The sequence below is a fragment of the Vigna radiata genome, chromosome 1, assembly GCF_000741045.1.
Source record: "Vigna radiata var. radiata cultivar VC1973A chromosome 1, Vradiata_ver6, whole genome shotgun sequence".
In the NCBI taxonomy this organism is placed as follows: domain Eukaryota; kingdom Viridiplantae; phylum Streptophyta; class Magnoliopsida; order Fabales; family Fabaceae; genus Vigna; species Vigna radiata.
Genome location: NC_028351.1, coordinates 13,265,314 through 13,291,496, shown reverse-complemented (window position 1 = coordinate 13,291,496; position 26,183 = coordinate 13,265,314). Strand labels below are relative to the sequence as shown.

At 30.8% G+C, this 26,183-nt stretch overlaps 3 protein-coding genes across 3 annotated transcripts in view; all 3 read left to right on the top strand.

The window, feature by feature from the left end:
• LOC106757786 (28S ribosomal protein S15, mitochondrial-like) overlaps positions 1–3,825 on the top strand; it is a 10,217-nt gene extending 6,392 nt beyond the window's left edge. The window contains 5 exon segments of the mRNA XM_014640580.1: positions 2,131–2,162; positions 2,294–2,373; positions 2,375–2,400; positions 2,592–2,644; positions 3,616–3,825. Coding sequence (XP_014496066.1) covers positions 2,131–2,162; positions 2,294–2,373; positions 2,375–2,400; positions 2,592–2,644; positions 3,616–3,825 — 401 coding nt within the window.
• A 9,095-nt stretch (positions 3,826–12,920) lies between these two features.
• On the top strand, positions 12,921–19,995 carry LOC106772132 (probable ADP-ribosylation factor GTPase-activating protein AGD14). Its single transcript, XM_014658324.2, has 13 exons — positions 12,921–13,276; positions 13,587–13,648; positions 14,487–14,574; positions 14,664–14,725; positions 14,832–14,928; positions 15,342–15,800; positions 16,739–17,383; positions 17,641–17,760; positions 17,858–17,971; positions 18,062–18,148; positions 18,567–18,696; positions 18,895–18,940; positions 19,520–19,995. The coding sequence occupies exons 1-13, from the start codon at positions 13,181–13,183 to the stop codon at positions 19,572–19,574; spliced, it is 2,061 nt and encodes a 686-aa protein (XP_014513810.1). The 5' UTR covers positions 12,921–13,180; the 3' UTR covers positions 19,575–19,995.
• Positions 19,996–23,863: 3,868 nt separating this feature from the next.
• On the top strand, positions 23,864–26,131 carry LOC106769199 (flavonol synthase/flavanone 3-hydroxylase-like). Its single transcript, XM_014654712.1, has 2 exons — positions 23,864–24,646; positions 25,919–26,131. The coding sequence occupies exons 1-2, from the start codon at positions 23,864–23,866 to the stop codon at positions 26,129–26,131; spliced, it is 996 nt and encodes a 331-aa protein (XP_014510198.1).
• Positions 26,132–26,183: the final 52 nt, after the last annotated feature.

The following is a 26,183-nucleotide window of genomic DNA, read 5'->3' as shown; positions in this document are numbered from 1 at the left end:
CTTACAACTGGAAAAACTGCATTTTGTACCAAAACTTGACTAGTGCTACCCAGTATTGGCTGAACAACTCCCCACTGTGTGCAGTAACATGTGTTTTGTTTATTTTGAACTGGTTAACCAAGTTGGGCATGGTTGGAGGTGTGGAGAACAAGGATTTTCAAGTTAGGGCAGTGCTTTGTTGTTGGAAGACCAAGTGTAGGTGATCCTGGGTTGATGGGGGAGTCCCTCCAGCATTGACAGCCTGTGACATGCAGTTGTAATCGCTTACATGGCCTTGTAATCCCTTACAACTGGAAAAATTGCATTTTGTACCAAAACTTGACTAGTGCTACCCAGTATTGGCTGAACAACTCCCCACTGTGTGCAAGAGCGTGTTTTCAGTTTTTTTTTTTAAGTGGTTAACCATGTTGGGCATGGATGAAGGTGTGGAGAACAAGGATTTTCAAGTTAGGTGAGTCCTTGGTTGTTGGAAGACCAAGTATAGGTGATCCTGGGTTTAGGGGGGAGTCTCTTCACAATTCACAGCCTTTGACATGCAGTTGTAATCGCTTACATGGCCTGGTAATCGCTTACAATTGAAAAAATGGCCTTTTGTACCAAAACTTGACTAGTGCTACCCAGTATTGGCTGAACAACTCCCCACTGTCACTGCAGGACTGTCTATTCAGTTTTTTGTTAATGGATGAATATTGGAATACTTCAAGTTTGAGCAGTTCAATATTAAACAAACGAAAAGGTCACAATGAACTGTATTGACTAATGAAAAATGATAACAATAATTAAAGTCACATTGATTGATAGAAAAACTTAACAAAGGTTCACGGAACAACAACTTCAAAAATTACAAGGTCCATAAAACTAAACAATGAAATGTAAACTAAGAAGGCGGCGATTGAACAAAGTCGTTGCGGAAGTTAATAAGTTCTTGTTCAACGACTCCAACTTGATTTTCAATTCTGTCTAATCTGTCGCCCACGAACGAACGGAAATCTTGTATTTGGTTGATTACTTCACTCAATGTTGCAGAAGAAGCATGTTGTGGAATTGGAGAGGGTTGTCTTTCTTCGTGCTCTTCATTACCATCATGGGGTTCTTCATTTTCTTCTAATTTTGCATTGTCACCAACTTCTTTATAATGGTCATAAAATACGATAACAAATAACACACGACATTCAAGTACTCGTGAACAAAATGTTCAACAAAAGATATACCATGAAAGTGTGGGAATACGTTTTACCTTTCGATTATAAACCAATGCACGATGCAAAGATACCGAACAGCACACCCAATACCCAAATCAAAACGGCAACCGCAAAAAACCTATCCTTTCACAGTTTTCACCACCGCACCCAACACCTAAAGGCAAAATAAACGCAAAATAAAGACAGCGAACACAGCAACTAAAGGCACAATATAGATATCGAAAAAACCTCTCTTTCGACAAAACACTCGAACGGTTGCCCAAAGCCACACTTCCACCCTCAACAATGGTGGATAGAGAAACGTCGACCAACCACAAAGAAAAGGGACCTTCGATAGATCTTGCGAGAGACTGATGATGGATAGAGCTTGCGAGAGATGGGATTCGTTTTTTAGGAAGAGCACTCAGCGTTTTTTGAGACAGAGAACTCAAGGGGAGAATGGAGAGTGGAGAGAGAGCACTGAAACGGCTTTGTTTTTCAGAGAGTTTTTTGAAAGAGAGAACTGAAGGAGAGAATGGAGAGAGAACACTAAAAGGAAGAACGGCGGCAACGGGTTTCACTTCTCTAAATTCTTCCAATAATACCCTCCAACTTAAATTATATCTATTTAAAAAATTAAATTATAACAACCAATCAGACAACAACACCTGTCGTTATCAAGCCGTTGTCAAAATGCGGTTGTGAAATAAACATTATTCTTATTATTTTTCAATACCCGTGATTCTACTGTTAACGCAATAAGGGGAGTTTTCGCTTAGATCAATGTAGAGCAAAATCTTGCCGCGAAGAAAACTTCATGTCAGTAACTACTTTAACAAAATTTTCTTCTTGCCGTTTTTTTAACCTGGTTGATTAATTGTTTTTATGTGTTTTCCAGTACAGGGACTTAGCATATTGAACCATTTGAGTGGGACTCCAACCTTCTCTCTGGAACCTCCTAAACCCCATCTTGTTGAAAAGGTAATAATTATTGTTGCATTTTACATGTTTTGCTTATATTTGTTTGTGTCGACCATCGTTTCATTCTATCCACAACCTGTTATGGTGTTTTTGATTTGATGTTCTACTATTGGCACTGTTTTTTTTTCCAGTACTTTCATCCGGATAACATGTCCTCCGCCGAGAAGATGAAAATTGAGCTTGCCAAGGTTAGGGATGAGTTTAAAATGTCGGGACTGCGGTTCTGCGCGTGTTCAAAGTAAGGGGAATTGCCAATTACTGATTTGTGAAGTCTTTGTTTGATCAAAAAGATCTGGAAGGAAGGGATTGGTTTTGCTTTGCATGTTTATTTGCTATATTGGTCTTCGTGAAAATTGAGGTTGCTGATGCTTATAAGAATGTTGATAGCCACTTTTAGGAAATTAATGTTGTCCCTTTGATGTTATGCAGTTGCACAACTCACAACTAAGATTAAGCATCTATCAGCAGTCCTACACAAGAAGGTGAGTTGTCCCTTCGTATTCCATTTTTTTTTAATATACTCATGTCTTTGTGACCAGTGACTAGAAGACTCTTCATTAGAAAATTTGTAGAAGTTTTCATTTGTGGTTGTATATACATTATGAACGGACATTGTTGCTTAATTTATGGAGGACATTTTAATTGTGGCATCTCCAATTTCTTTTGTTAGTTTCCTGTGTTCATAGGATGCAAGATATTTTTTTTTTAATAAAAAAAAAACTGATTTAAAATTTTATTCCAACTGTATGATTAATTGAATGTTTTCTTTATTAGGAAGGAGCTGATTCTTGAAAAGTGTCAGTACTTTTATTTTATTACACTCTAGTATGCAATGAGAGAGCCATATAATCTTATAGTACTGTTACACAGGAAAACACACAAATCATTGAAGACGTTAGTTGGTTGTTCTGTTATTCAGTTAGAACTTTGACTTGCATTGTAATTTTTTACTAACAAGTGATTTAACTATATTTTGTCTGGCTTGGAGCATTATACTCTAGCTTCCCCGCCATTTTTTTAGATGTTCAGAGTTGTAGTTTCATGTATGCGAGTGTATCAGTTGTTTAACATGGGGACACAATTTGATTTTAGCTTTATTTGATTTCTAGAGCAGGTCAAATATAGTGAACGTTGTTATAACTTTTCTTAATTAAATCTTGGATACGGCCGTAGACAGGATTTTGGATTGGTGACTGTACTCTCATTCTGTTTTTTGTTTCATCTTGCTGTTGTTTATGTTAGTTGACCAGCCTATGCTAAATATTATGGAAGTTATTACCCTTTATAACCAGTTCATATTTACTTTGTGAACGTATCTAATCAGATTTATTCTATGCACCCTGTCATTTTAATAAAAGGTCCATTTAATCCGATGTAAATATAGATTAGTGTATATATGTGTGTGTATATATATACACTCTTTTTTGACTCTATTCATTCCATGGTGCTTTAGGATGTTCATTCTGGTAAAGGATTGGTAGCAATGGTTCAGAGGAGAAAAAGATTACTGAAATACCTCAGAAAAACTGATTGGGATTCCTATTGTTTTCTATGTGGCTCTCATTTTGCTTTCGTCCTCACGACACATCAACTGATTGAGGATTTTGTTTATGCATGTGAACTTCTTGATAGGATTGAAGATCAACGGATTAATTGGGATTAAATATATAATCGTATTTTCTTAAAAAATGTAGGATTCCTGTGGATGTTAATCCAAATCCATCTTTCTTTTAAGAAAAAGTAAGTTTCATGATTATAATTTGGTTTGATAACATTTAAAATTCAGGATATTATATATAAAGTATGTGAATATTTGAAAAAATTCAACAAGATAGTAGGAATCTCTATATATAGGTGAATAAATGTAATTAAATATCATGTAGTTAGAATCGTATAAAATATTAATTGACAAAATACACTCTTTCTATAGATATATACACATTTTTTTTAATGTAATTCAATTTTATAATTACTAGAACTATGAAGATAAAATGTTTGATACCAATATAATCTATTATACTTACTTTTAAATAATGTTGTATGTATTTGGTTTATTTCGATAATAAAATGAAAATATTTTATACTTTTTGTTTCATGTTTTCTTTTTCAACTCTTGATAAACAGAAAATATCTTCAAAGAAATAAACTACTGCTAGTCTAAGCTAACTAATAAAATATCTTAATGTTTAGCAAATAGGCATGTTACTTTCATATTCATTTATACAGTATACTAAAATATAATGATTGATATATTTTAATACTAAACTTTTAAATAATACACTATTTTCTCTTATTAAAATGTGAACTACAATCACATTCAATCATCAAACATTCTATCTAACTTTTCGAAAAAATATGTACTAAAAGTAAAAATAAAAAACATGTTTTTTAAGATGATTAATCAATTACAAATTTTAAAAACATACAGATTTTTATCATACACAATATTATTAATATATATATATATATATATATATATATATATATTAATTAACAAATTTTAAAAACATAGAGCTTTTTATCATACTCACCAGGCTTACCATTAGGTCAAGTGGTTGATCACCAGACCGAGTGACTAATCATTACATCGATTACTAGATTGAGTGGCTAACTACTAGACTAAGTAGTTGATTATTAGGGTGTTAGCATGCTATGTCAGTATGCCAACTTTCTTTACACATGTATCCTGTCAGCATGTCACGTAGCATCCTCCTTAACGACGTCTTTTCAATTTGACGGTAAGCATTCAATTTTACAAAAAATAAGGATCTTATTTGAGATTCGGGACAAAAATAGAGACGTAGTGTATTGTCAACTTCTAGTGCAGTTACTATTTGAAATCTTTTTCGTAAAATAATAAACTTTCAAAAGTTTCTTGAATAGTAAGGAAAAAGATATTTCAAGTGCAGCGGAAATAGTTGACTACGCGAAAAATAAAGTTGACTTTGAAAGTAAAAGTGCAAGGATAGAGAATTCAAACGCAGGTTTTTATATTGGTTCAGCCAACTTGCTTATATCTAGTGTCCTTCCTGTACCCGGAAGCAAATGCACTATAATGATCAGGGTTTTTATAACAAAGTTTCTATAGCGACCTCCACGTCAAAATATAAAACACTTCTCTAACTCTATAACAAAAATATATTGAGTTAATTTTTTTCCATTAGAAAGTAGACTCAAAGAGCTTCGATTCGAGTATTCATACTCCTATTTTAGCTGGGCGAGCATAAAAATTTGTTGGACGAGTGCAAAAATTTCCAAAGAGTCCCCAAGATCAGAAAAAGGTGTCTAGAGAGTTTTTCGCTCACTAGGCAAGTGGAGCCACTCATTGGGCGAGCGTGTTCATGGTCCAGAACGTGTTTCTGGCTATTTAAGGACCACCCAAGGGCTGAGAAGGGTTCCTAGGAGGAACCTTAGGCCAGAGCGCAATGGTCTTGAAGCAGCGAGGTTCTAAACCTATACTAACATGTTTCTATGTTTGTAAGCTTGTATTCTATGTAGATACCCAAAGGTGCTTTTAAACAAGGATATTTTATCATCATAAAAAGGGGGCAGATTGTTACCAATGAGGAGCATCAGTGTCTAGAAGACAATGATTTTGATGATGTTACAAAGTGAAGAATATGAAGACCCTTGTTATCTTAAGTTTAAAAGCACTCATGTATGTTGGTCCGCGAGGGAAGGGAACAAGAGCCCAGATGTAAACCGAACGGTGTATATCAATTGAAGACTCAACGATCACTAACAATTGAAGGCCGAACGCAGGACAAAATTGGCCAAACGATGTTGAAACACAGGCCGAACACACGTTAAGACACAGGTCAAACATTGTTGAAGACCGAATGACAGAAGGTGATACGAGGTCAAGCTGAACGATGGGAGACGGTGAGGAACCAAGCCGAACAACAGAAGGCGATGTGGGCTCAAGTCGAATGGTGGAAGAAGGTGAAGAACTAGAGTTGACCGATTGAAGAGTTAAATATCCTAATTGTTCCAAGTCTCGCATATAATCGATAATCACTTACAATAATTGATTATCACTAACAGTTGTAATGTGTCTTTTTAGTTTCTGACCTTGCACAAACCTTGGGCTATAAATAGTGTTTTCCATAGCTCTTAGAAAGTAACTTTTCATTTGAGAGTATTAGAGCTTTGTGCCTAAGGGAAACTCTCTGTGAGTGAAAAGGAAACTTTACGATTTTGAGAATACAGTGCAATCTGAGGAAGTTCTCAAGTGCTAGTTCTTGCTCTTGTCAAGTCTTATGAATAGGAGAAGCTCGCGCTTTGTGTGTCAAAGGTTGGAGCGGTTCTCTTCAAGTTGGTTGAGTGTTTTTTTTTTCGGTTCGCTTGTCGAAGGAAGTTGCTTCCAGTTCGTTTGTTGAAGGAAGATTGTTCCGTTCATTTGTCGAACGAAAAGTGCTCTCGTTTCATAATCTTTATTTGATATCTTGTAATATGTACAAATATTATTTTGGTGAAAAAGGTTAATGACTATTCATAGTGATTATCGACTGGACGTAGAATCTTTTGATTCGAATTAGGATAAAAATCATTTGTGTGATTTTTCTACTCCCTATACTCTTTACATTTTTTGCACATCAACTGTTTGATAAAATGTTTATAAGAAAAGTAAAGGAACCATTTTTTAAATTGACCGAACACGCTTTCTGATATTTTATTCCGCTGCGCGACTCGACAATACCGGTTGTATTGACCAACACTAACAATATGTCTAATTGCCATATCATCTAGTAAAAAGGATAAAGAGTCCGAATACAAGTTTCGCTAAACATAACTAAATGGTGTTTTATTAGACAAGCTGACATGTTTTAAACACATAATGTGTCTAATGATCATTAGCATTTAAAACATTTATTGAATGTACAAAAAAATACTTCTTTGCTTGTATGTTTTGTTCTCTTTACTTGTTCAGATCATGACAGCACGAGACCTTGCTCAAATTCCTATGCAAGATAAATAAAGATGTTAAGATGTAAAAAGGCATTCTTGAAATATTTTCTCATAACTAAAGCCTAAGTATTCTTTGGACTCAGTCACTCCTAACTAAAAACTGTTTACACAAAAAGATGTGATTTAAGGAATTACATATTGCTAACTAAAGGAGGGTAACGTTTTACGTTGGATACAAGATTGTAAACACTATTTTAAGTTGCTATAAAACATAATAGTGTTGTTGGTCATAAGCTAAAAGCTTTAAGTATTGCTAAAGAATAAAAGAGTTTTCCTATGATTCTCATTGTAGAAGTTTCGCCACCCTTTCTTTGTGCAAAAGGTCTTCTATACATAGATGTTGAGAAAAAAAATAGTTGTTGCAAATTCTTTTAGTTGAGATTTTACAATGCTCTTCGTTTTTTTTTTCTATCATCTAACTATTTCTAAGCTTGAAGATACATTAAAAACTCTAAATGCAATATTAAATATGTATATTCTTTTTGTGTAGCTCTCTAATACATGACCTAACATACTAGACCAAGATGATGTAGTTTTTATCCAAACTCAAGTCAAGTGCAGGGTTAGACATAATTAATTGTCTTTGCAAGATTGATATTTCACTTTCTTAGAAAATTTGTTTACATGAAACATATTTAAGTGTGTTATTGAAGTGATCTTTGATGTGAACACACCATTGTGAGATCCTCTTATAAGACATGAAAATTCATACATTATCTGTAAACATAAAATAAACATTTATAAGTATTCGATATGTATTATGAATACCTCATATTACATATCAACATTATTTGTCTTAATATTTTACTTACAAAACAAAGCTATAACTACAAAATGCTAACATCTATATAGTCATTTGAAACACTTTCATTTGTCAATTTGCTACTTATAAAATCATGTTTTTGTACTTTGATGTTAAAAGCACAATAAAATAAAATATTTGTTGAACTTGGATCTAAACTTTTATATATATAGAGAGAGAGAGAGAGAAATGCATAAATTGATTTAGATAAAAAATTTCAAGTTAAAGTTGAGCAACAAGTAGAAGATTCACCTTTAATTTTTTTTCTTTGTTAGGAACCCGCTTAAAGAGTAGTAGCATTAGTAAAAGTACATTATGAATGATGAATGATGTAAGGATAATTCATAAAGAGAATTTCTAACTTTTCATCGCTTTAGATATATTATTACATAAAAAAATGATAGACTTCTCCATGACAACTATGTACAAGATTTTTTTTTTTTTTTCTCGATTAAGTGTATGATAGATCACACATTGTCATATAAGCTTTATCAATAATGTGTTACTCGCTTTAATAAACTTTAATGTTTTGGTAGATCTAAAACTCAATAAAAAATCTATCTTTTTTTATTGTAAATACATGATTTAATTATATATATATATATATATATATATATATATATATATATATATATATATATATATATATATATATATATATATATATATATATTTCCATGGAGATGGAGAAGCTCTGTTATATAATTAACTTCTATATCCAAATTCTAAAATGGATATTATTTTGTTATAAATCATACATTTCATTTCTTTCTCTAAATTCACAGTTTCGGAACTTTAAGAAATTATTACCTTTCTAAGTTTACACCTTCAAGTGAAAATATAAGGAGGTCACTATATTCAAATATAGAGAATAAGATAATAGTAATATAATTCCTACTTGTTTCAGTCATTGATAAAACATGTAAGTGACTTTAAAAAACCTACTTCTTTTTACACTTAATATAAAAATTAAGAGGCTTTTTAAAAATAGTGATGATATGAGGTGATATTATTATTATTATTATTATTATTATTATTATTATTATTATTATTATTATTATTATTATTATTATTATAGTAGTAGTAGTAATAATAATAGTGAAATGAATATGTATGTGTCTATTATTTTATAATAAAAAATAAATTCTAATTCAAAAGTAATTATTACAATAAAATTAATTAAAAATATTTCTAAAATGTATATTAAAATTGTAAAAATCATATGCATAAGAAATAAATATAAAAAAATTATTAATTTTTCTAATTATATATTGAAACACTTGTAAAGTTTCACTAAAATAAAAAATAAAATTGTAATAAAATGCTTATAGAAATACTTATAAATATTTTAATTTTGATATGAAAGGTTATGCTTATAATTGTATACCAAAAGCATCGTTAATTTTTATGTATTTTGTAAAACTCCAAAAAATAGTATTTTTGAAGTGGTGGTAGTGTAAAAATAGTGAGATTCGGTCATTTAATATTAAATGATTTATTTATAAATAATTTTGTTATAAACGAGTTTCAATATTGTAAAACGTATCATCTTCTTATAAATAACTTTTCTAGAGTTCTCTACTTTCTCTCTAAGAGTTCTAACTCCGAAGTCATCTCTTTGACGATCAGGAGATACCTAAACGACCACAACAACGAGGTCTACATTTATACCCGATCAGTTTCTTCAATAGAACATGTAAATTTTGACTTTTTTTTCTCTTTTCATTCTTAACTGAGATCATGCTTAATGATCTCTTGTCGCATGTGAATTTTAATGTCTTTCCTAGTTTCCTATTGATCAAAGGTCCTAAGGACTCTCTTTGATCTCTATTCGGTGTTTTGTAGGTGTTTCTAGAGTTCCTTGAACTTTAAGAAAGAGTTCGATGTTTATAGAGCTTGGTTGCTCTACTATAAGGTAAGGGAAGTTATATGTCTTATAACTTGATTGAGTATTAATTTGAGTAATTATGTTATGTTAGTTCAATTAGATGTTTATGTTATTGTATTGTATGATCTATATTTGGTAAAATGAATGTGGATGCCTTTGTTGTCTAAAAGGATTTAATGCAGTTGTTTTGATGTTGTAAATTTAATTCAAAGTGTTTGGAGGGAAGAAGGATCAAATATTTGGGTGGTGAAGTTAAAAAGGGAGGTTTTGAGAGGTGAGTTTGAGAAATAGGTGTTAGGGTGAAGAAACAATTTTTTCAAGGTTGTTATTTAGTCATCTGTAACTTGTTTGGGATAAGAATTAGCTGATATATGTGTGTTAGAATGGAGAAGTAGTCATTTTGAAGTATTTGCAAAGTTGTTCAAGTGTATTTTGGGGGTTTAAACTAGTGAGATTTTGAATTTTAAATTATGTGTCAAAATAGTTATTTTGGAAGGTATTGGTAAGTCATTTCTGACTCGTTAGAGTCCCTAAGTTGATAAAAAATGAGCTAAAACTTGTAGATCTAAATTTTGGTCTCTAAGGTGAGGTTTTAGTTGTTTTTAAGTTAAAATCCGGTTGTAAAACAATTAAGAACTAGTTGAAGTTGGATGATACACATTTGTTTAGGTCCATTTTAGTTTAAAATACAATCTAGAAGTGTTAGAAGTTCGGAAAGATGCCTAGAAAAGGTCATGAGTCGTTGAAGGGTGTAAATTCTACAATTTTGGTGTTGTAGAATTATATAGTCTAGCTAAGCTAGTGTATTTGCTGAGCGAGTGTAGTTGTTGAGCAAGCCAAACTCACTATTTTTGTATTCGTAGAGCAAGTTGTGATGGCTAAGCGAGTGGTTTGTGAGACACTTTTAGCTGAACGAGCATACTTGGTGGCTGAGCGAAAATATCATATTTTAACTAAGTTTTTATATACTTCTTAAGGTGTATTCAATGTATGTGATTGTTTGAATGATTGGTTTATAATACTTACTGTGAAGTATGGATTGATTTATAATATGAACTAAAACAAGGTTATGTATATTATATGATGATGATGAGTTTTGTGTTCTTTTCTCTTATTTTCTCAATGAAGGATAATTACATTGATACTTTAAGGTGTGATTGGTATATTATGTAATGTGAAAGTGAAGGGATATATGTATATGGTTTTAAATGGATTCAATGTAAAGGTGAAGTGATATCAATGGTTTCAAAGTTTTGAAAATGAGTTTGAAGGAGGAACTTCTTGGTGGGGGTTTCAAGTATTGATAATATGAATGGCCAAAGTTAAGTTGGAATTTATCCTGACATTCTAATGATCTGTCATGCTCAAGTAGAGAGTGATGAGTCATGTCGTTAGAATAGTAGGATGTCTGAGCCTGAGGGGCCTTTCTCCATTTTCTAGCAAAAAGGCGTTTGAGGACTAACTTTGTGTGTGGTATGATGAAACCCATTAGCAATGACTCTACAAAGTAGTAGAGGCCACTACAGGTGTAGGAACCTTTATAACTCGACATTCCATACAATATCCGAATAGTTAGTCTAGGTCTTTGCATGTTAAGATGTTTTGGTTGATGTATGTGATATAAATGATTTATGTATGCTATGTTATGAAGGTGATATAATTTGTCTTGTATCTAGCTTACCCTTGCTTTTGTGTTATTTGTTTTCATGTTGTTATTCTCTTTTGCAATAATTAAAAATGGTATGAGTTTAAGAATAAGTCTTTACAGTTGCTCCATCGAGAGGTGAGGGTGAAGAAAAAATGCAGATGGATCTACAAAAATAGATATCTTCTTTGTGGAAGGTTTATTTTACCTAGTTGTTCTTTTAGCATTTATGTTACGTTTCATTTTAATAGTTTTATACTATTAAAATGGGGTGTTACATATTTTCATATAATAAAAACTAAAAAGGTTGGTTTATAAATATAACTTACAAAGATAAACAAAAAAGTAAAAGAGTAAATTAAAATCCATCTCCATTATTATTTATTATAAAATACTTTTAGTATTATTTTTGTTTAATAATAAGAAAACATTGAATTCAAGATTCAAATCATACAATACACTTGTTAATTGTGAGATCTGATCATTGTTCCCTCCAATTAAGAAATAAATTCACTCCTTTATTGTTGTCAAAATGGGTTGAAACCCGTGAGCCAATCCGACCCATCATGGGTTCAGGCTGGGTTAGGTTGAAAAAAATGTGAAACTTTGATGCGAGCTAATTTTGACCTGGCTTACTAAGAATCCACTCACCTGGGTTAAACCCGTGGTGAGCCGGTTTGGTTCATCAACCCACCTATTTTTTTTTTTTATATATTTTTCTTTAATGAAATGAGATGAATTAATTATCTAATGAAACAAAAAATATTGCAACTCAAGCCCTTATTCTATTTATGCAAAACCCTTTTATATATCAATTGGTTCAGTTATTATTGTTTCAACTTGATCGATCAAAGTAACTTTTAATAAGAATCCTGGTAGAAGAGAGTGGAAAAAAGTTAACTGAGCTATAGTGGACCAACCCGTTTAACCCATGATGAGTTGAGCCGAATTCAAATTTTGTCGACTCGTTAATAAATGAGTCAGATTGGATTAACTCACTAAGTGACTAATCCGTAATAAATCGGGTCGGATCGAGCCAAGTGATCCATTTTGACAACATCATATTCCTAATAAACCCATTAAGGACAAATAAAGCAAAGCTTTAGAACTGTAATCAATAATCAAATAACTTATATTATTTTATTAATATTTTAATATGTCTTAAAAATTTATGATTAAGAGTAAAACAAGTATGAATAAAGAAAAAAAATATTTTTCTGTTATATGATGTTTTTTAATTTAAAAACTTGTTTTTACTTAATTTTTATTTTCTTAATTAGTGCTGTTCAACTCTGTACTATTGGTATTTTTGTTATTCAGCTGTGTAAAATAATACATTATGACTTGTCATAAAAACAGAAAAATAATATTGTTTATCATTTTATGTCAAAATAAAATTAGTGATAACATCCGACAAAATTTAAATTTAAAAAACGTGACAAAGCAAAGTTTCTCTTACTTGTATTTTCCTGTTCCCTGGATCACCCATTTTATGTGAACCAAACAACTCACAGAGGGTTTTTGGGTTCTTCGCCTTCTACCTTTCCCCAATTCAGGAACCCCAAAACCCTAGATCGAACGCTGCCACCACCGCTTGGTGGTGGAAAAAAATCCGTTCTCTGTTTCCGAAGTTTGAATATTCTCATTTTTTTTTTCTCGCTGTGACTTCGATTGCAGTTTCTAGGGTTTATTTGTTTCTGATTTGGGGTTTGGTGATGGGGAGCAGAAAGGAAGAAGAGAAGAATGAGAAAATTATCAGAGGTCTAATGAAGCTTCCGCCGAATCGAAGATGTATCAACTGCAACAGCTTGGTAAGTTCAACTCCCGTGTTTGAATTTGATTTTCGTTTTTCTCTTTGCTTTAGTGAAACTGTGTTGTAGTTTCTTAAGTTTTGGGCTTTGGCTTTTATGATTAATTTGAAGCTGAACAAGTCTTAAACCTTTCAGTTGAAGTGGGAATGGTTGTTGAGAACTTAGAAGGATTGGACAAGTTACCAGAAAGATGTTTATATGATGTTTTACTCTTGATTGCTAGAGAGTAGTTGAGAAAATAACTTGTGAACCATTTTTGTCATTGTTATGTGATGGTTTCTAGCTAATGCATCTCCCGTCACTTTTACAGGGACCACAATATGTATGTACAAGTTTTTGGACTTTCATTTGCATGACATGCAGTGGAATACAGTGAGTTCCTTTTCACTTTATTATCTTGTTTATATTTCTTCCTCTTTGATTTCCTTGTCAAGTCCTCAATGATTGAAGGAGATGGGGATTTTGATTCAGAAAAAAAAAAAAAAAGAGGCTTGGTGTCAGGTTTAGGCTAATTTTTTATATGTACTTTTAAGTCACAACATGAATGTCATTGAATGTTAGATACTCTTTTGGTGGAAAATAATCATGAACATGCATTATTCTGCCAACTACACTAATTTCTTTCTGTTTTTTTAATAAAAAAGAAACTGTGTTCTGCAGTACTTCATAATAATTTGAGAAAATATTTAATTCCATAATGGTCTTCTTATAAATTTCTGCTTTACTTTTGAACATTTTAACATGAGTTGATTGAATGTTAGATACTATTGTGGTAGAAAATAATCATGAACATGCATTATTCCGCCAACTTCACTAATTTCTTTCTGTTTTTTTAATAAAAAGAAACGGTGTTCTGCAGGACTTTATAATAATTTGAGAAAATATTTAATTCCACAATGGTCTTCTGATAAATTTCTGCTTTACTTTTTGAACATTTTAACATGAGTTGAAATCATAGAAAAAGTGAAAGCCTTGTATGTTTAGTATATTAAACTATGTTCATATAATATGAGTTAATCTTATAATCAATATTAAGCTTTGTTTCTGTGATCGGTTATGCTTTATAATATAATCAATTTAGTATTCCTTTTAATGTTTTTCTTGGTGTCAAATTCATCTAGTTAGAAAGGACATGTTTGTGATTTTTATTGTAGTAATTCTACATATTGCATTATTCTCAAAATCACCTGATTATTTTAATGTCATGCAGTCGTGAGTTTACTCATCGTGTGAAGTCTGTCTCAATGGCAAAGTTCACTTCGCAAGAAGTCGATGCCCTTCAAATTGGGGGTAACCAGGTAAAAGGGTGAATTTTCTTCTTTTCGACTTTGAAATGTACCTATGTTTCATTGTTGAAATAAGATTTCACTGTGGCTCTTTGACTTAGCGTGCAAGGGAAATATACTTGAAAAATTGGGACTTCCAAAGGCAGCGGTTGCCAGATAACAGGTATAATTATTGCATGGTTTGCTGTTAAAGCTATTTAAGTAACCTTTGAGATACCTCTATTAATATGTTTTACTTATTGTGTATTATGATCTCATGCTTTTTGCAGCAATGTTGATAAAATAAGGGAATTTATAAAGAGTGTATATGTGGATGGAAGATATGCTGCAGTGAAGTCTTCAGAAAAGCCCCCAAGAGATGCACAGGCAATATATACTTAAATACTTTTTTTTTTCCTCGAGAGTAGCATTACTTATTCTTCCCCTGCATTTCTAGAAATATTTTTGTGGTTTATGATAATTTTTGGGCTTTCCTTGTTCTAAATATATAATAATAATAATTATAAATTATAATAATATTATTATTATAATTGTTCTATTCAATTCATTTTGCAGAAATAAAAAATGAAGATGATCAATCACACTGATCTTTTTCTTACTATTATGCATATAATTATTTAATGAAACTTAAATTTGTCAATGTAATGAAGTATATGGTGCCTTAGCAATTACTAAGGTAAACAGCTTTACATAATTAATTGCATTAACCATCCTTGTAGTCCAAGTTAATTTTATCCTTTGGTTAATTGCTGAACATTTATATTTGCAATTAACTGTAGAGCCCTGGAATTCATGAAGATGAGGTTAGGCGTGCCAGTTCTTATCATTCATATTCTCAAAGTCCTCCATATGATTATCAGTATGAGGATCGGAAGTATGGAAAACAAGCAGCTGCACTCACCAGGAAGCCTGGTTCAGATAAAGCTCGATACGAAGGGAAAATATCTAGTATTATCTACAGTCCTGGCCGCTTCAGTGATCATGCATATGATGACAGATTTGCAAATGAAGGATCTGGTCCAAGAATTTCTGACTTTTCTGTTTTTAGTGGTGGTGAACAATTCAAATCTGATGTGCAGTCTCCCAATTCCTATAAAGATATTAAGATTAGCAGTCCATCCTATCAAAGGCGCTCTGGTTCCAGTTCGAGTGAAGATGTGTGGTACCAAGCAAGAAATGCATCTCTGGAAACTAATGTCAATGCCAAGAGAGATGGAAATGGATTTCGTCCTCCACAGGTATCAGACAATTGGAATATTCTGTTTCTATAAGAATAAAAAAAATACTTTGCTTGCAAGCTGTTTCTAGTTTATGATGAAAATTATTATCATGTAAAATTATGTATCTAAAGTTTTTTTAATTTTTATCTATGAAAAAAAATATTACTAGTGAAGCATTACATTTTGGGATTTGTGGAGATAATCAGATCAACTTTTCAGGGCAGCAGATAACAAATCTGGTACAGAGAGAAAATTGAGTCCAAGTTTCTTATTAAGAATGGATTTTTTGATTGGTGAGCACCATTCAGAGATGTATTAAAATGTTGAGATATGGTGGTTTTCATTACTACCTCTTGTTTAACTCGAAACATCCAAATATCACCTTTCTAAAATAACCATGAGCGTAGCATGAGTATTCTTCAAACCCAGGTTTTATATAGCACAAACATAGAGCATTTTAGTTTAGCTGCAGTAGAAGACCAAATAGCTGGTTGCGTTACTGAAACATCGTGGTGCTATAGAGGTGCAGTTCTGAACAGAGACGTTAGGGCTTTTTTTTTTGGCTATTTTTGGGATTTTAATTCCAAAATTGAAATCTGTAGATCTAGTAATACTGAAAATAATAAACTAATATCAGGTTTGAATTTGGTAATATTGGGCAGTTTTTATCACTTTTGAGAACTAACGTATATTGTGTACTTTATATGAACTATAAACAAATTCAAAATAATAGTTATCCCACTGGATACTATCTTACTAAAGCATTTCTAGGCTGACCACTACACTCTGTTATCAGGGATTTAAAACATAGATTCAAACTCCTTGGTGAATAAGCATTCTCTGTTGATCATCGAGTTTATTGCACTTTCCAAGTCCTTGTTTTGTGGCCTTGTTTCTGTAGAAAGCTGATTGGGTGTTTTCTCTTTGCATGATATTAATTTGCACTCATACCTCAGATAACTACATCAGAACAATCAGGAGACAACAAAATTTCATCCTTGAGATCTTATAATTCTGGCAGTTTAGTTGATTTTTTCTCTGAACCAGTTCAACCTTCAGAACCACTTCAGAATAAAGCATTTGGCATCCCACGACCACCTGGTCCTACAAGATCTGTTAGCATGGACCTCTCCAAGGCACCATTTGAATCAGCAGTGGCGGCATCTCAAGCTCCAACAGTGGATCTGTTTCAATCATCCTTTTCATCTGCAGTTCCATTTTTCAATGACAATCAACTTCCTCAAGCATCCCAACCTGCATCCATTGAATTTTTTGCGGATCTCTCTGAGAAGCCTTCCACTGTAAACTCAAATGAAAAGGCACTGGATTTATCTGTCCCTAAAAATGAAGGATGGGCAACTTTTGATATGCCTCAGAGCACCTCATCCACTGCACAAATGGAAATTCCAGCTACTGTACCCTTAAGTGCTAAATCTTTACGAGAAAGATTTGATCCGTTTTCCACTTCAAATGCAAACACACAATGGCCATCTTTTGAATTTTCAAGTGGCAGTATACATTCTTCACTTACATCTAATTTATGGGATGCTGGTGTGTGGAGTAGTGAAGAACAAGTTTCCGCTATATCAGCAAACACTCAAGTAAGTACAAGAGTGTTTGGTCAATGGCTGGTTTTGGATTCTTATGAAGGAAATTTGTTTCCCTTTCTTGGTTGTGGAGAAATTTCAGGATATTATAGAATAGATTGAAACTTATTCAAGGTTTTGTATGTTGTGTCTGTTCAGAAATGAATAATTTTATGGACACCCTTGCATTTGTTCCCGGTTGAATTGAAAGATCTCATGGGGTATATTAAAAACTTGTGTAAGGTTTCATGTGTTTTTTGTACTTTGTATAGCCATGGAATGCATTTGAAGATTCTGGTGGCCATCATCCTGTGGATGCCCTAAGTCAAGGATTACAATTGCACAATTTTCCCTCAGCTGATAATCAAATTTTGGGATTAAGAGAGTCTGAGGTTGTTATACTTATCCTTAATTACCTTATGAGCTTGTAGAATTCACAAGCTCTCCTATTTTATTCACTCACCCACCTTTTCCTTTTTAAAAAATCAGGGGTCCAAAAGTGATGGCGTTAAAGGCATTGTCCCTGTTGATGCATTTGAAAATCATGACATCCCATCGCACGTCAATGATTCAGAATATCCACCATCCATGCTTCCTTCAATGGTGTGTTCTCTTAGGTTGATTGAAAATTTCTTATTTATAAAGTGGTAGGTTTTAAATAATTTTGGTCTTTAATACTCTTTCTTCTTTCAGGGAGACATTGAACCTATTGGAACGAAATGTAAATCAACTAATCCATTTGATTTTCCTCATGAATCTGATGTAGCTCACAACAATATGGTATGTCAAGAACAGTGAATAGCTAGCTGTTTGTCTGTTTAATATTTCTAGTATTACCTCATCAAACTGGTTCTTACATGATATTTCTGCAAACTTTTAACTCATTGGTGATAGTTCCTGGGATCTTTCTCTTCAAGGTTCCTAGCATGTGATTTTAACTCTTTCAATCTGGCATTATAACTTGCAGCCTTTCTATCTGGTTCATTTTAATGTTCTGAATTAAAATTTCACCGCACAGCTCAAAAAATCTAAAGGGTTTTAGTTTATCCTTGTTGCATGGATTCCAATACTCTGGTATTACTGCCTATGGAAAAGATACCAATATGACAATTTGAATCATGAGATGTAGAAGACAGTGAGATTGTGACTTACCATCGCTCACCTATTATATCTAACATGTCTGGTATTTCAATTACAGTTTCTTGATATGAGCTCTTTGCAAGATGCACTGCCAGATGCCCTGTTTCCAACCTCCTTCCATAGTGGTATAGCTGAATCTTGGCTTCCCCAAAACACGGTGACCCCTTTTATTTCCTCTTCTGGAGAAGGTAGTGCTTGAAAACATCTATGGAATATTGAAACATTATTTGTCCAATAAAATATTTTAGTCTTACATCCATTTCTTTACTGTCTTGAATTATCCAGTATGTTTTCTATATCACTCTAGTAAATGCAATTCAAATAATTGTTTCAATGCAATTTTCTTACTGTAATACTATTTTTCATGTGTTGATAATTTGATTTAGGTGGTTTGTCATTCATGGCTGTGCAATCACCAGGTTCTCAAATACAGTAAGTTGAATACAAGATTGTTTCCCCTCTGCTTTTCTTTTCTCATCGTCTTTATTTTTGTATAAATTGGTTGCAAGTCATTAATATTTATGGGTTTTTTCCTTTTGGATGTCATTCTTTCTACCAAGAGTGGAAACTTTTTGCATCTGTTTCTTAGCTGTAACTGTAGTCTAGTGATATCATTGGTGCACAATCAATTCATCAAAATATGACACCTACACTACGATACTCACAAGGGTATCAGGCAAGTAAATGGTACCTTGGTCTACAAGCTTATGCATTAAACACCCTTTTGTAGAGACGATTGGCCATGCAGCAGTATATAGAATGAATTTCATATAAGATCTGAAAGGAAGAGGAAGTTGGCTGCTTGGTGGTCCACTGAATGAACATCTTTCATTGAGAACATGTCTTCAAAGATTATTTATATCCGAAGTTCCATCTTTAATAGATCTGTTGTGCATGTTTCATATATGGTTTTGATACAGTAGTATATTACAATGTTGTCTTTCTTCAAATGTTGTCAAAAGAAGTGGTCTATTGTGTGTATGTATTCATTGACTGAGTTCACATTTACAGGAACATCCAGACACCAGAACCAGTTGCTTCGTTTGGGGGAAATCCTTTTGCATAGGATTACGCCGTTGCTTTCATATAGAAATTTATTGGTAGCCAGTAGTTGGGCGTGGAATTATTCAATGCTTTGTGGGAGCAAAAGTGGAGTAGTGCCTTTCAATTTTAGTCCCAGGTATTATTCGGCCCTGATACAGCATTTGCAGTACTGGAATTGATTGACATTAGATTTCTTGACGTTTATTTGTGATCTGGCTGGGATTGAACTTCACCAATTTAGCGACGATTGAGGGTATTCCACCTTTGTTCATAATTATAATATAATTGTAAGTATATGAGAGCTTCAGATGGACAACACCCAGCCAATATATGTTTAATGTGGGGTTACTTTTGTTTTTTTTTTTTCTTGGTTTAATTATCTATTTTATTTATAGATGATAGATGATCTATCATTTTTAAAATTATAATCACTTTCCCATTAACTTTGGAAGGATTTCAAAATTGTAATATTGAATGTTTACAATTTTTTCAATGTTTTTAAATGTAATCTTTGAAATTTTATTGTGTTTATGAAAGAAAAGTTAATGCATAATTGAATTGAATATTTATTACATTGATCGTATAGGATTGAGTTTGTAATTAATTTTAATCAACCACTCACTGTTTTTACTGGGTCATCTATTACCTTTAGCTGTCTTTTTATGATATCAAAAAGGGGTCGTAAACACTGGCCAATCCATCTAATTTTCTATATGAATTAAAACAACCTCTTGGGATAACTATTTTAGCAGGATAAGAGACACGATCCTATAACAAGATTCATGGAGTTTGAAGGTCGTGTAATCAATTGTCCGCCTATATTTTAATGCTTAAAGTATGACTACTAGAACCGGAGGATGCTTGATATCTTGTGCTATAGATATATTTAGACACGGTAGAAGAGAAAGACAATCATATTCTACTAGATGAAAATGGTTGGAACTATGGTATATTTGATGAATCTAACATCTCTCTTGAAGGATTTGAAGATTGAATTTGTTCATGAAGACTTAAATACAATTTTAGCTTGTGTTGATTAGGATCCGTTTAAGTTTCTCTTTGGTGATTCCATCTTATAATTGCAACTAGAAATGTTTTCAAAATGTATTAGAGTTTGTCTTGGTGATAGGACGTGTTTTAATTGATTAAAAGCTGTTTTAATGCGTTAAAAAAAATTATATGGGTATATATAATGATTGCAGAAGGCCTTTTAACCGATTAGATAATATGGTTAATTGATTAGAATCACTTTTAACCATGAATAGCTATGAGATTTTCATTTTAATTTTTTTAAAACGAATTTTGAATAAATTAAAATTTCTTAAGCTCTATAAAGACTTTGGATTTTTTTTTAATATGTTAAAATGACGAGCTAATCAATAAATATCACCAGTGAAATTAATATATTAAAATGAAATTTTAATCCATTAAAATAAACAGTTTAAAATCTAAGTAATTCTCTCGTTTCAAAACCATTTTACATGAAATAAAAGCACAAGTTTAAGAAATCTTTTCTATCGAGAGATTTCAAAATTGAGCTGAAAACTATTCTTGAAGCTTTCTCTTTGGTAAAATATGGGATCAATACCTCTTTGAAGAGAAAAATAGATCTTCACCTTGTTTATACTTTTTCATTGTGATTATCTTGTTTCAAGTGATTTTGTTTTTAATTTTTTGTATTCATTTGAGTTCTTAAATTGTCTTTAGATAAGATTTCTAAAGTTTGAAAACCAATCTTGTAGGGTTCAAGATGTGATCTCTTTAGTTGTTTACCTTCAATACATTGGTTGGGCGTTTGTAGAAATTCTTATTTTAGTTTGATATTAGTTGGTGTAGTTGAATGTAACTCTTTTATAGAAAGAACTTGTATAAAATCAGTTGTTCAATTTAGTTTCTTTATTTTAGAAATGTGTGGATTTAATTCTTTTAAATTTTTTTTATTAAGTTTATTTGATATTTCAAATATATTTCATAATAGTATTTTAATTGTTTATATTGTTTAATACATTTTTTTTTAATGTTAGTTGAAAAACACTTTTAAAACCTCAAATAAACTTAACAAAAATTTAGTTAAAAAAAACTAAATTCATATAATTTAAAAAAATAAAACTAAATTAGTTCAAAATTTTAAAAAGTAATTGATTTTAATTTTCACGAAAAATAAACATATTTAACCATAAAAAAATCATTAGTCAATTTTGAGGGAGTTTTGGAATAAAGAATAAAAGTACCATTGTCAAGTGATGTTAGTCATTACAACATTTTATGGTATGATTTCTTTAAAGTGTTTTAAATAGCACATGAGACACATTTGTTATCACATGGAAAGAATGAAAAGCAGTAAGAGAAACAAACTAAGTCTTCTAAATCTCTGGTATTAATTGTTCAAAATTGAAGAAAATGAGAGTATATATACAACATTGAAAAGTATAATCTCATTGATGAAATTGTAAGAACTATTCCTACCTGCTAGAGGTCTTAAGAAATAGACTTACACAAGTTCAAAATTTTCATGTCTAAATGAAAAGAAGATAAGAAAGAAGAAGTCGATCTTGGTCTCATGGAGAGAACATAATGTCTTATAAACCTTCTAACTTTAATGATGAAATTTTTTTTTATTCATACACATTTATTATTCAAGCATATCATGAAGTTATTTCCGATACTTTCAAAATTTCTAGTGCTTTTAACTCTTTTAAAAATGTGTCTAAGGAACTCGAACTCTTAAAAACCAAGTCTTATTAAAATTCAAGATTTTTGTCTTATTAAATCTTGTGTTTGGAATTGTACCTAAGAGGAATTTTAAGATTTTTTAAAATTTAAAATGCTTGAAATGTAAATTATTTTTATTTAAAAGTATATTTTCAAAATGCTTTATTTCAATAAATTTATTTAAATTCAAATTTTGTAATTTTTAACTTTTAATTTAGATAAACTAATTAATATGATTTTTACTATTTATATTTGGTTTGAATGTATGGAAAGATCAAATTATACAATTTGTGACTTTTATGAATTATTATAGCATTACTAATTTTAAATAATTTTTATTCAATATATAAGTTATAAATATTATTACAAATATTTATTTCAATTTCCATTTTATTTTTGGATTAGACAATAAATACATAAAAAAGAGCGGGTAATTATATAGCACATGTCAGTTTATCATCTTGTAAACAATGTTAACGCAAATATAACATAAATATTTGGAGTTAGAGATAAATAGAGAAAGCATTAAATTATTGTAACAAATATAATAATTTTAGATAATAAATGTGTATAGGGGTAACTGTACTAACAGAACCCATCATCTTTTAATCATGTTAAAATTGATCTAAAAAAAATCATATTGAATTTTTTAGAAAAATATAAGAACCACATTAAGTAAACAATTAATAAAAAAAATTGAATTATTGAAACAAATATAAAAGCAAAAAGCATTATTAAGCCTAAAATAAATAAAAAAAACATGCTTACCTTATAATTTAATTTATAATATTGTAATGATATATAAATATAAATTGAATTCAAGTTGCCTTGTAGTTGTACATTTGATAACTTCAAAATTTATATGTTATATTAAAAAATAAGACTAAAACTAAAACGTAAATAATAAACATCTGTCTAATTTAATTAAATATTGACAGTTTCTTGTCAAATTCTCCAAACATAACCATCTAATTTATTAATAGAGGTAATTGACTGTTAAAAGAAACTGATTTCTCAAACATAAGTTAACTTTTATCATTTAACTTCCAAAGTATAAACCATATTTACTTCTATAAAGATCATTACATACTCAGTACACACATAGTAGGAAAAAAAAATCAAATTATAGTGAAAAGTGAATACAATGGTTGTTAGATTTGGTTGAAGGAAGACTATACCAAATTAGAATGATTCCTAGGTTTCATTGATTACTAGGTACAACAAAGTGGTCGACTAATGGTGAACACATCTTTATACATCATTATTGTCTAGAAAGATGATATTTTGATACTTAGTAAATTTTATAAAAGTTAATTCTTTTTAAAAGATCATATTATTTTAAAAAATGGGTTGTTAAGTAATCGGCAGAGAGTAAAAAAAAAAAAAGAAAAAAGTCTCTTTAATAACTTCTTTTTGACAACGCATAGTAATTTATGATTGATCTGTTTTAAATATTTTTTTAAACATAAATTCAAATAGACCAATAAAATGATGACACGTGTCCTGTTATAAAAAAATTGTTAAAAAGAGTTGTCAAAATTTTATGATGCTAAAAAAATCACTTTTTTTATTGTGTGTGCATGTCGAAGAAAGTTGTTAATGGAAGTGAAAAGAATACAAAGTTTGGCTCTAAAGCAGCTGAAGGAGATTCCAGCCCAATTCATTCGTTCACCGAATGAAAGGCCAGAGAACAGCAAAGCAATCGAAGGTATGACTGTGCCAATAATCTCATTATCTCAACCACATAATGTTTTAGTGAAGGAAGTAGTCGAAGCTGCATGCGAATGGGGATTCTTTCAAATAACCGACCACAATATATCAGAAACATTGATCAAAAGTTTGAAAGAGGTTGGTGAAGAGTTCTTTAGCCTCCCTGAAGAAGAGAAAGAGGCTTATGCAAATGATCCTTGGAATGGTAAGTTTGATGGGTATGGCACAAAAATGATCAAAAACCTTGAAGAAAAGGTGGAGTGGGTTGATTATTTTTTTCATCTCATGTCTCCTCCTTCTAAGGTGAACTATGTCATGTGGCCTAAACAACCTTCTTCCTATAGGGAAGTGACAGAAAATTACAGGAAGGAGATGTTAAGGGTAACAGAGAAGATTTTGGAGGTTCTGTCAGAAGGGTTAGGGTTGGAGAAGAAGGGTTTGAAGAGTGAGTTGGGAGATGAAATGATAGAATTAGAAATGAAGATAAATATGTATCCAGCATGTCCACAGCCACATTTAGCTTTAGGTGTTGAGCCTCACACTGACATGAGTGCTCTTACCTTACTTCTCACTAACGAAGTTTCAGGTCTGCAAGTTTGGAAGAATGATAATTGGGTTGCAGTCGATTACTTGCAAGATACACTATTTGTTCTTGTTGGTGATCAATTAGAGGTAAATTATTTATTTATTATTATTTTTTGTTAAATATATTTTTAGTCTTTAAATTTTAATATAAAATTAGATTTTTTTTTCTCTTTGAATTTTTAATGTATTTTAGTTTTTAGATTTTTAAAATAAATTTGTATAATTTATTCTTTTTATTCATGTAATATATCATATGAAAATTTTTCCCTAATTTTTTTCTTATAACTTTTCCATTTTAATTAAAAAAATTACTATGGTTTTAAAATATGTTGAGTTATATGAATTTTTAAAAACAGCGTATTTTGAAAGTTAATAGAAAACCAATAAAAATAATAAAGAATTTAAATACATACTTATGAAGTATTGGGAGAGTGAAAGATAAAGGTGGTAAAATCAATGGAACTACTTTGGTGATAGAGAAAAAGTAGTGATTAACAAAAAATTCTTACTAAAGTTCACATATTTTAAATTAATTTTTTGAATTGTTTTTAGACTCTTGACATAAAATTAAAATTTTTATTTTTTTTTAATTTTAATATATTTTAATTTTTAAGTTTTTAAAATGAATATATATAATTTTTTTATTCATATCAGACATCATGTGAAATTTTTTTCCTATTTATTTTTTATATTTTTTCTATTTTAATAAAAAATTTCTATAACTTTAAAATATGTTTACTTATATGTATTTTTAAAAACAGTGTATTTTGAAAGTTAATAGAAAACCATTAAAAAATAATAAAGAATCTAGACACATTATTTTTGGAGTCATGGGAGAGTAAAAAATAGAAATGATAAAACCAATGGAACACTACTTTCGTGATAGAGAAAAAGTAGTAATTTAAAAAAAAAAGATTTTTACTACTAAAGTTCACATATTTTAAAATTAAATTTTTAAAATGTTTTCAATGTTAGCTTTAATAATATATTACTTTAGACTCACATTAATACGGTTCATTTTAACTTAATAGAATTCTTGTATATACCCACATTAAATACGAATTTTTGACTCCCCTAACATACTTTCTAATTTATTTTCTCAGGTAATATAGTGTGTTTTATATTTATTGGTTTAGCATAATTTTGAATTTCGAAACTGTGTTAGTGGGATAAAAAAAATCCATTCATGACAAAAGTCTTAATTAAAGTGTAACTGAATTAAATATAATAAATATAATAACAATTTTCTCTTTTAGAGTATAATCAAGAAAATATTACTTAATTTTTTTAAAAAATTAAATGTATTTTTCATTTTCAAGTTATTTTTAAAATTTTTTATTTATTTAAATTTTGTGACAGGTGTTAAGTAATGGGAAATATAAGAGTGTTGAACATAGAAGCTTGGTGAATAAGGAACGAACACGAATGTCATGGGCTGTGTTTGTTGTGCCTCCGCATGAGGCAATCATAGGACCAATTCCTTCTCTCATAAATCATCAAAATCCACCCAAGTTTTCATCTAAAACCTTCGCTCAGTATCGTTATCGTAAGTTCAATAAGCTTCCCCAGTGACAAAGGATAATCATTCACAACATTTTTTATAATATTTTAATATTATTTATGA

Excerpts from the sequence above, each read along its gene's own strand:
- LOC106772132 (XM_014658324.2), top strand. The coding sequence starts at position 13,181 with ATGGGGAGCAGAAAGGAAGAAGAGAAGAATGAGAAAATTATCAGAGGT. Across the intron at positions 14,929-15,341 it reads AGCCCCCAAGAGATGCACAG|AGCCCTGGAATTCATGAAGA; the intron begins GCAATATATACT and ends AATTAACTGTAG. Across the intron at positions 17,761-17,857 it reads TGGGATTAAGAGAGTCTGAG|GGGTCCAAAAGTGATGGCGT; the intron begins GTTGTTATACTT and ends TTAAAAAATCAG.
- LOC106769199 (XM_014654712.1), top strand. The coding sequence starts at position 23,864 with ATGGAAGTGAAAAGAATACAAAGTTTGGCTCTAAAGCAGCTGAAGGAG. Across the intron at positions 24,647-25,918 it reads TTGTTGGTGATCAATTAGAG|GTGTTAAGTAATGGGAAATA; the intron begins GTAAATTATTTA and ends ATTTTGTGACAG.